The 9,857-nt window shown below is 42.9% G+C and overlaps 1 protein-coding gene across 1 annotated transcript in view; it reads left to right on the forward strand.

Moving 5' to 3' along the window:
• engase (endo-beta-N-acetylglucosaminidase) overlaps window positions 1-1,220 on the forward strand; it is a 58,112-nt gene extending 56,892 nt beyond the window's left edge. The window contains exon 14 of the mRNA XM_060844973.1: window positions 766-1,220. Within this exon, the coding sequence (XP_060700956.1) occupies window positions 766-1,179 (414 nt within the window). The 3' untranslated portion in view covers window positions 1,180-1,220. The remainder of the gene's footprint in view (window positions 1-765) is intronic.
• The last annotated feature ends 8,637 nt before the right edge of the window (window positions 1,221-9,857 follow it).

A 9,857-nucleotide genomic window follows, 5' to 3' on the forward strand; every position in this document is an offset into this window, starting at 1 on the left:
CATTTGATTACATCATCATATGACAACCAGGCAATTTAACTCCATTTAAACAGGTTTCTGTGGGAATCAGCTCCCAGCCAATCATTTATTTCCAACTAGTTCTGCACTGTCTGCACTACTTGTGCACGGTTTGCAAAAGCAGCGCGCCGGTTTCAAATCTGCATTTTACTTTTAGAATTGTGCAAACAATTGTTACTTCTCAAACGAAAAATCTACCTGTAGAGGACAGTGATAAAATGAGAACCATATATACACAATCAACTTGAAATTAAAAATGAAAAGATTCAGAAATATGCAGTCATTACATCTTCAATCATTTTCAATGTTTTGCCAATTATTTTAAATTTATTGTTGATCCAGTTGCCAGAGAACATAGTTTCTCTCTAAATATTGTATCAATACCTCTCTTAACTTTACACTAGGTCTCTCCTTACTCTCCTCACTAAGGAGAGCAATCCCAGCTTCTCCAAAACTCTCCATCTAATTCAAGGTCTTTCATTCTTAGTAACCATCCTGAATAATCTCTCCAAGCCTTAACATCCTTCTTACAGTGTGATTCACAGAATCATACACATACTCCAGCTCAAGGCTGCCAGTGATTTATAAAAATTTAGATTGTAAATGGGGCAGGGAAGAAAAGATTGATTTGAAGGTGATTCATACCTTTCTTGCTAATGTCTAAGAGTAAAGCAAAACTTATTTTGTTCTTGTAAAAGGTAATTAGTGGTACACCAGTAGGTAAATGAATGTTGTGCTTTGTTTAAGATACTGGACGCTGCGAGATTGAGTGTGGAACAGAAGCCAGTTGAAAATCTTACTGTCTTTGACATTTTGTGGAAAAAGGTGCCTGGAGCTACAGATCACTTGCATCTGAGTGCCACGTTGCAGTGGACCTACCCTCCAAACACAGCAAGTTGCTTCAAGATATACTTTCGAGGACCAAGCTACCATAAAAAACAAAATGTTACAGACTCTGAGCTAATATATATTGGTCGAACAAATGCAAACCTTTACCGTGTGGTGAATTTGCAACTTCCCAGTGCTCCAGCTGGCGAACCCTGTCGAGTGGAGTTTCTGATTCAGCCACTGACTCAGGCAGGTTTTGTATTACTTGAGTCGACGTGTGGAAGGTTAATTCTCAATTACACTCAACCTCCTGAAATCAGTAATACACAGTAGCTTTGCTGTCTGAAAAGATAATAAATTTAAAGTTCTGTTGGTTTCTGTTTTTGTGTGTGTTCATAGCTGGTAATGTCCAGGAGTTAGTTAACTGGTGTTGGGTTGCTTTGCTTTTCTGAGGCCAGTGGAACACTATGGTCACTACCTCATCACCTTGCAAACCTCCAAATCACCTTCTGGTCTTGGATATCATGTGCTGTGTGCATTCTTGCAAAATGGGAAGGTGGCATGGTAGCATTGTCACTGAACTAGTAAACAAAAGACCCAGGCTAATGCTCCAGTGGTATTGATTCAAAACCCACTAGGGCATTTAAATTCAGCTCATATACCTGGAACAGCACTGTTGGTCTATGGTAGTACAGCAAGTGGACTCCAACAGTTCAATCAGGCAGATCCCCACCACCTTCTCAAGGGGCAACTAGGGACAAGCAGTAAATGCTGGCCCAGCTTGTGATGCCCACATTCCATGAATAAATAAACAGAAAACTACACCAAAGAATTTGCATTTAGATAGTACCTTCAAGACAGCAAAACAACTGAAGTCACACTTCTCACAGTAATTTATGATCTGAAGTCAATGAGAGTTTCTTGAGTCTAGAAATCTTTCTGGTTTATTATCTTGTCTGAAATAATCTATTGCAGCTAGCACTGTAGATTCATACAGTGGAGGCTGAGCTATAAAATAGGAGCTGAAAATGTCATCATGGCAACTTTGCTCCTCCTCTGCCCATTTCTTTACTGCTTCTCTTAACTCTTTGGTTAGCAGGCAATAACGGCTAATGAACCAATGAACAAAATCAAAAACTGACTCACAAATGATCATGACAGATTAACTTTAGTGGGAAGTAAGGATTGGAGGTATTCACAAAATTCCTTGGAATGGCAAAACTGATAATCTTTAAAAGACACTTGGGAGGAATTTGCAAAGTTATGGTCTGTGTGGTCACAGAGTTCTTTCACGTTGTATTACTGGAGTTAGATCTTGGTCCCCCATGAAAAGTGGTGGTGAGGGAAGTGAGAGAAAGAAACACTTGAAGAGATTGGAATCAGATGTATATAGAGAATCCTCTCAGAAAACAGGCCATTTGACCTAACAACTCCACACCAACCCACTAAACAGCATCCCATCCAGACCAATCCCCCTGCATTTCCCATTGTTAGTGGAGACTGGTTAAGGAACAGTTGTTGAGAGTGATGTATAAAGGAAGAAAGTAGCTTACATAAGGTGGAGGGAGCTAGGGTCAAGCTCAGCTCTAGAGGATTACAGGTAGGCAAGGAAGAGCTCAAAAATGGTCTGAGGAGAGCCCGGACGGGGCACAAGAAAGGCTTGGCAGAATGGATTAGGGAGAACACAAAGGCATTTTACGCTTATGTGAGGAATAAGAGAATGGTCAAAGAAAGAGTAGGGCCGATCAGGGATAGCATAGGGAATTTGTGTATGGAATCTGAGGAGGTAGGGGAAGCCCTAAATGAGTTTTTTGCTTCTGTCTTTATGAAAGAAACGAACTTTGTAGTGAATGAAACCTTTGAAGAGCAGGAGTGCGTGCTGAAATGGATAGAGATAGAGGAAGCTGATGTGCTGAAAATTTTGTCAAACATTAAGATTGACAAGTCGCCAGACCTGGACCAGATTTGTTCTCGGCTGCTTTGGGAAATGAGAAATGCAATTGATTTGCCACTTGCAAAGAACTTTGTATCCTCACTCTCCACTGGAGTCGTACCCGAAGACTGGAGAGAGGCAAATGTAATTCCTCTCTTCGAGAAAGGAAATAGGGAAATCCCTGGCAATTACAGACAAGTCAGTCTCACACCTGTCTTTTGCAAGGTGTTAGAAAGGATTCTGAGGGATAAGATTTATGACCATCTGGAAGAGCATGGCTTGATTAAATGCAGTCAACACGGCTTTGTGAGGGGCAGGTCATGCCTCACAAACCTTAGAGTTCTTTGAGGATGTGACTAGAAAAGTTGATGAGGGTCGAGCTGTGGATGTGGTGTATATGGACTTCAGCAAGGCATTTGATAAGGTTCCCCATGGTAGGCTCATTCAAAAGGTCAGGAGGAATTGGATACAGGGGAACTTAGCTGTCTTTATACAGAATTGGCTGGCCAACAGAAGACAGCGAGTAGTAGTAGAAGGAAAATATTCTGCCTGGAAGTCAGTGATGAGTGGTGTTCCACAGGGATCTGTCCTTGGGCCTCTACTGTTTGTAATTTTTATTAATGACTTGGATGAGGGGATTGATGGATGGGTCAGCAAGTTTGCAGACAACACAAAGGTTGGAGGTGTTGTTGACAGTATAGAGGGCTGTTGTAGGCTGCAGCGGGACATTGACAGGATGCAGAAATAGGCTGAGAGGTGGCAGATGGAGTTCAACCTGGATAAATGTGAGGTGATGCATTTTGGAAGGTCGAATTTGAAAGCTGAGTACAGGATTAAGGATAGGATTCTTGGCAGTGTGGAGGAACAGAGGGATCTTGGTGTGCAGGTACGTAGATCCCTTAAAATGGCCACCCAAGTGGACAAGGTTGTTAAGAAAGCATATGATGTTTTGGCTTTCATTAACAGGGGGATTGAGTTTAAGAGTCGTGAGATCTTGTTGCAGCTCTATAAAACTTTGGTTAGACTGCCCTTGGAATACTGTGTCCAGTCCTATTGTAGGAAAGATGTGGATGCTTTGGAGAGGGTTCAGAGGAGGTTTACCAGGATGCTGGCTGGACTTGAGGGCTTATCTTATGAAGAGAGGGTGACTGAGCTCGGACTTTTTTCATTGGAGAAAAGGAGGAGGAGAGGGGACCTAATTGAGGTCTCCAAGATAATGAGAGGCACAGATAGAGTCGATAGCCAGAGACTATTTCCCAGGGCATAAATGGCTAACACGAGGGGTCATAATTTTAAGCTGGTTGGAGGAAAGGATAGAAGGGATGTCAGAGGCGGGTTCTTTACACAGAGAGTTGTGAGAGCATGGAATGTGTTGCCAGCAGCAGTTGTGGAAGCAAGGTCATTGGGGACATTTAAGAGGCTGTTGGACATGTATATGGTCACAGAAATTTGAGGGTGCATACATGAGGATCAATGGTTGGCACAACATTGTGGGCTGAAGGGCCTGTTCTATGCTGCTCTGTTCTATGTTCTAATCTGCACACCCCTGAACGCTATGGGGTAATTTAACATGGCCAATCTACCTAACCTGCACATCTTTGCTCTGTGGGAGGAAACTGGAACACCCGGAGAAAACCCACACAGACACAGGGAGAATGTTGCAAACTCCACATGGGCAGTTACCCGAGCCTGGAATCGAACTTGGGTCCCTCGCACTGTGAGGCAGCAGTGATAACCACTGAGCCACCCCAAAAGACTTGCATTTATATAACACCTTACCCCACTGGGCATCCCAAAGTGCTTTAGTGCCAATGGAATTTAGGCACTGTTGGAGTGTTATAAGTGCAGCAACCAATTTGTGCACAGCAAGCTTCCCAAAACAGCAATGAAGTAGGAATGAGGAATGGCCAAGGATAACTGCCCTTTTCTTCTTGTAGTCATGTCCTGGAATCTTTTATACAGAACAGAGGGAGGTTCCTAATTTTGCAGCTCATCTGAAAGTGAGTGAGCTTCCAACCGTGCAGTGTCTCTTCACTGCAGGTTTAGGTCAGCACAGGTTTTGTGTGCTTAGTTCCTGAAGTGAGATTTGAACTCTTTACTGACTGCGAGGCAGGAGTGCTACAGCTGACACCGTGGGCCCACTTTTTGTACATCAGCCTCATTGCAGTTGGTGGAGAAGAAAAAAAAGTGCCTGATGGGTAAAGACTGGCACTTCTTGCAGTTTCCACCTACAGACAGCAGGAGGCAGAAGCTTCCTCCAGGACACAGATGGATTGTCGAGTCTACCCACATGCTGGATGATACTAACTGTGCTGATATTTTCATGTGCTTGTGTGCATTAATGAATTGAGATTTTTTTTAGGAGGACAGAGTGCTGTTTGCAAACAAACCACATGCTGATTGTCTTTATCTTTGAAGACAGCCCCCAACCCCCATAGCTGTTACTTGTATATTAGTTTTATTGAGTTACAAGTGTAGGATATATTTGCAAAAGTAATGTCACCATGGTTTTACCAGATCCAGTAGAGAGAGGTGACTGGTGGTGGTATAACCTGAGGGTCACCATGCCTCAGACAGGGGGAGGGATTGAGGAGGAGAATCCTTCAGACCCTTTGTCAGTGTGAGAATTGAACCCACACGGAATAGTAAATAAGGGTGTGTGACCTATTGCGAGTGACCTGCCCAACTACATGGCTGTGTGGACTGATTATCATGGTGACTGGGGCATCAGGTTAGGTCCTATTGAAAATCATGTGGCAGATTCAGCACCTGAGAACAAGCCATAAGACAGCTGAGCTCAGAGCCATTGCAGAAAGAAGTGTATGTCCAGGAGAGAGACTCTGGAAACCAGGAGCAGTGGAAACAGCGATTCTGTGCTAAGTACAGACCAAATCCTGGCGGGGCTCATCTTTTGATCAAGGAGATTAGGCCCGAGGAGATTCTGCCTCGTGTGGCTGGGGAAAGGATCACCAGAGTGTTCTGTGCTGCTGTAGTCTGCTCAGAATTTTTCGGAAGACTGAGGGGGAGGACATTTGATGGTCACTGGATGTTGCAACTCAGTGAGCAGGGAGAAGAGAGCCCTTTAAAAGCTGAGAGTAACTTTGGACTGATGGCTGTAAACACTGAGGTTATCTGGGGAGTGTACTGTTAGAGAGAAATGCAACATTATCAAGCAATGGACAGTGCATCAAAGATAAACCCTCCTTCCATAGGATTCCATCTCCCCAGCCCCCTCCCCCCACTCCCCAAACCATCCTGCCTGTCAGTGCCATTTGTAGCATTTTTACTTAAGGACTGACTTGACACACGCAAAGACTTCAGCCTGGAATTACTCTATTCTACACAGGGACGTTGCACTCTAAATGAGAACAAGAGACCATGCTTATGTATTCACTCCCAAGCTGTTATATCAGTTCCACATGAAGAGGCTGTCATCAATTGATGGGGTTGGTGCAAGACAGCTGGTAAACTTGGCAAGTCTTGTTCAGTAGATCTCATGGACTCACTGGCTGACTTCTTCAAGGGAAACAAAGGAACATTTTAGACACTTTCTTTTCAGAATAGAAATAGAAACCTTCATCCAGATACCAGGTCTAATACAATGAAATGAATAATGAAAACAATTAGCTACTCTGCTGGAGAAAAGGTAAAATCACTAACATTGTCTGGATAATCCTCTGGTGGTGTTCAACCAAATGACCCTTTATCTCCAACACCTAGTCCGTCAAAGAGCCATTGCCCCCCATCATTAATCTTTATGTTATTGCTGAAAATTATATATTATTGAAGCTTTTACTCTTGCAATCATCAGGGTAAAGGCAGGAAAGCCACATTTCAAAGGAAACAAAAATTTATGTTACAGGAGAGAAGTGATGATTTGTTGGCAAACATAGAACATAGAAAAGTGGGCGGAACGGTGGCACAGTGGTTAGCACTGCTGCCTCACAGCGTCTGAGACCCGGGTTCAATTCCCGACTCAGGCGACTGACTGTGTGGAGTTTGCACGTTCTCCCCGTGTCTGCGTGGGTTTCCTCCGGGTGCTCTGGTTTCCTCCCACAGTCACAAAGATGTGCGGGTCAGGTGAATTGGCCATGCTAAATTGCCCGTAGTGTTAGGTAAGGGGTAAATGTAGGGGTATGGGTGGGTTGCGCTTTGGTGGGTCAGTGTGGACTTGTTGGGCCGAAGGGCCTGTTTCCACACTGTAAGTAATCTAATCTAATCTAAAAGTAGAGCACAGAACAGGCCCTTTGGCCCATGATGTTGTGCCGAGATTTAATCCTAATGTAAAATATAGTAACTTAACCTACACACCCCTCAACTCATTACTATCCATGTGCATGTCCAGCAGTCGCTTAAATGTCCCTAATGACTCTGCTTCCACCACCACCGCTGGCAACACATTCCATGCATTCACAACTCTCTGCGTAAAGAACCCACCTCTGATGCCTCCTTTATACCTTTCTTCTAATACCTTAAAACCATGACCCCTCGTATCAGTCAATCCTGCCCTGGGGAAAAGTCTCTGGCTATTGATTCTATCTATTCCTCTCATTATCTTGTATACCTCGATCTGGTCTCCTCTCTTCATCCTTCTCTCCAGAGAGAAAAGTCCAAGCTTATTCAACCTTTCTTCATAAGGCAAGTCCTTCGGTCCAGGCTGCATCCTGGTAAACCTTTGTTGCACCCTCTCCAAAGCCTCTGTATCTTTCCTATAATACAGCGACCAGAACTGGACAAAATATTCCAAGTGTGGTCTCACCAGGGACTTGTACAGCTGTAGCAAAACCTCGCAGCTCTTAAACTCAATCCCCCTGTTAATGAAAGCCAAAACACCATATGCTTTCTTAACAACCCTATTCACTTAGCTGGCAACTTTGAAGGATCAATATATTTGCACACCCAGATCCCTCTGTTCCTTCACACTGCCAAGAATCCTACCTTTAATCCTATATTCAGCATTCGAGTTCGACCTTCCAAAATGCATCACTTCGCACTTATCCAATTTGAACTCCATCTGCCATTTCTCAGCCCAACTCTGCATCCTGTCTAAGTCGTACTACAGCCTGCAATAGCCCTCAATACTATCAACAGCACCTCCAACCTTTGTGTCATCTGCAAATTTACTAACCCCTGTGATTTACTAATCTCACTGGGGCCTCATTGCATAAAATAAGGGCGGCACGGTGGCACAGTGGTTAGCACTGCTGCCTCACAGCGCCAGGGACCTGGGTTCAATTCCCGCCTCAGGCGACTGACTGTGTGGAGTTTGCACGTTCTCCCCGTGTCTGCGTGGGTTTCCTCCGGGTGCTCCGGTTTCCTCCCACAGTCACAAAGATGTGCTGGTCAGGTGAATTGGCCATGCTAAATTGCCCGTAGTGTTAGGTAAGGGGTATATGTAGGGGTATGGGTGGGTTGCGCTTCGGCGAGTCGGTGTGGACTTGTTGGGCCGAAGGGCCTGTTTCCACACTGTAAGTAATCTAATCTAATCTAATCTAAAAGTAATCTAATCTAATCTAATCTAACCCACCCCTCAACCTCCTCATCCAAGTCATTTATAAAAACTACAAAGAGCAGAGGCCCATGGTCAGAGCCCTGTGGGACACCACTCACCACTGACCTCCAGGCAGAATACTTTCCATCTACACTCACTCTCTGCCTTCTGTCAGCCAACCAATTCTGAATCCAGATAGCCAAGTCCCATACTTCCTGACTTTATGAAGGAACCTGTTGATTCTGTAGCCAAGGCATAGCCATGGAGAATGCACCAGGGAATTGTTGTCTCTTAGACTTTTATTTGATGAAAAAATGCCCTTCCTCCAGGATAGGTCAGGTATGAAATATACATAGCTTCCATATATATATATATATACATATATAAAAATATATATAAATAAATATATATACATATCAAACATAGCCTGACTGATAGTTCTGAATTGGTCATTAATGTGCACTTGAGATTATTCAGCAAGTATTTTCTAACTATAGAAGCCTTTCTAACTTTAAACCTATACATTTTATAATTAATCAATGAGACCGTTAAAGAAAATGGGGGAGAACAAAGGCACAATATGATTCTTCTCTTTTCCTCATTGTCTACAGGATAGAACAACTCTGGAGTGTTAGCAACATTAACATAGAAGGAGATTGGTAGTTGTATGTTACTGAAATCAACCAATGGGGCTGGCACATTTTGGCCCTTTCTTGTGAGCCTGGTTAAAAGGATTTGGGTGTAAACTTTGCAATTATTCAAATTTCTGCAGGATTTCAAGCTTGACAAATGTTTACCATCATAAGTTTATTGTCTTATTGTAATATATCCTACCATTTTTGTTATTTAAAAGCACAGTTAAATTTAATATCTGAAGTAGTTATACTGTATCACTGTGGAAGCTGCAAACTGGGAAAAGAATGCAAGAAGCAATTGGCAGAATTGTCAATATTTGTAAAAGTGCTTGATAACTGGATCCAACTTTCGAAAGAATAGCATCACATGATTCATAGAAGAGTTTAATAAAGGTGTCTATTGTTGTAGTGTTTTTGATTTGGAAAAACATCTACTCCATGATGATTGCAAGTCAATAGCCTCAGCAAACTGTTCACATGACCTCGTAAATAACGAGTGCAAATATTGAACAGCTTATTAATTGTTATATGAACCCCAGGGTGAAATAACAGCCTTGAAATTACTGCAGTGTTTGTTTTTGAAGAACAGTATTTATGTGATGTTGTGGAGATAGTTTTATTCTATCCTTGGTCAGTTAATTTTTATAAGGCAGCAGATGTAGCAGTCCTTTAAAATGACTACTTTTAGAATCCAATCTTTCCCTTGTGCATTTGTATCTTTTTCTTTTAACATTAGCAAATACCAAGACGACTCCATTCACAGGAAGTTTGTTTTTGTGTTGTGACTCCCTCTGCTGGATAATGATGTAATTGCAACATTCCATTTGAAACTACTGGTCTCAGTGCCCATACAAGAGGGCATATGAGGAACGGCTGAGGATCCTGGGATTATTGACACACGAGGAACGGCTGAGGATCCTGGATTGTATTCACTGGAGTTTAGAAGATTAAG

Source organism: Hemiscyllium ocellatum, chromosome 25 (assembly GCF_020745735.1).
Source record: "Hemiscyllium ocellatum isolate sHemOce1 chromosome 25, sHemOce1.pat.X.cur, whole genome shotgun sequence".
NCBI lineage: Eukaryota > Metazoa > Chordata > Chondrichthyes > Orectolobiformes > Hemiscylliidae > Hemiscyllium > Hemiscyllium ocellatum.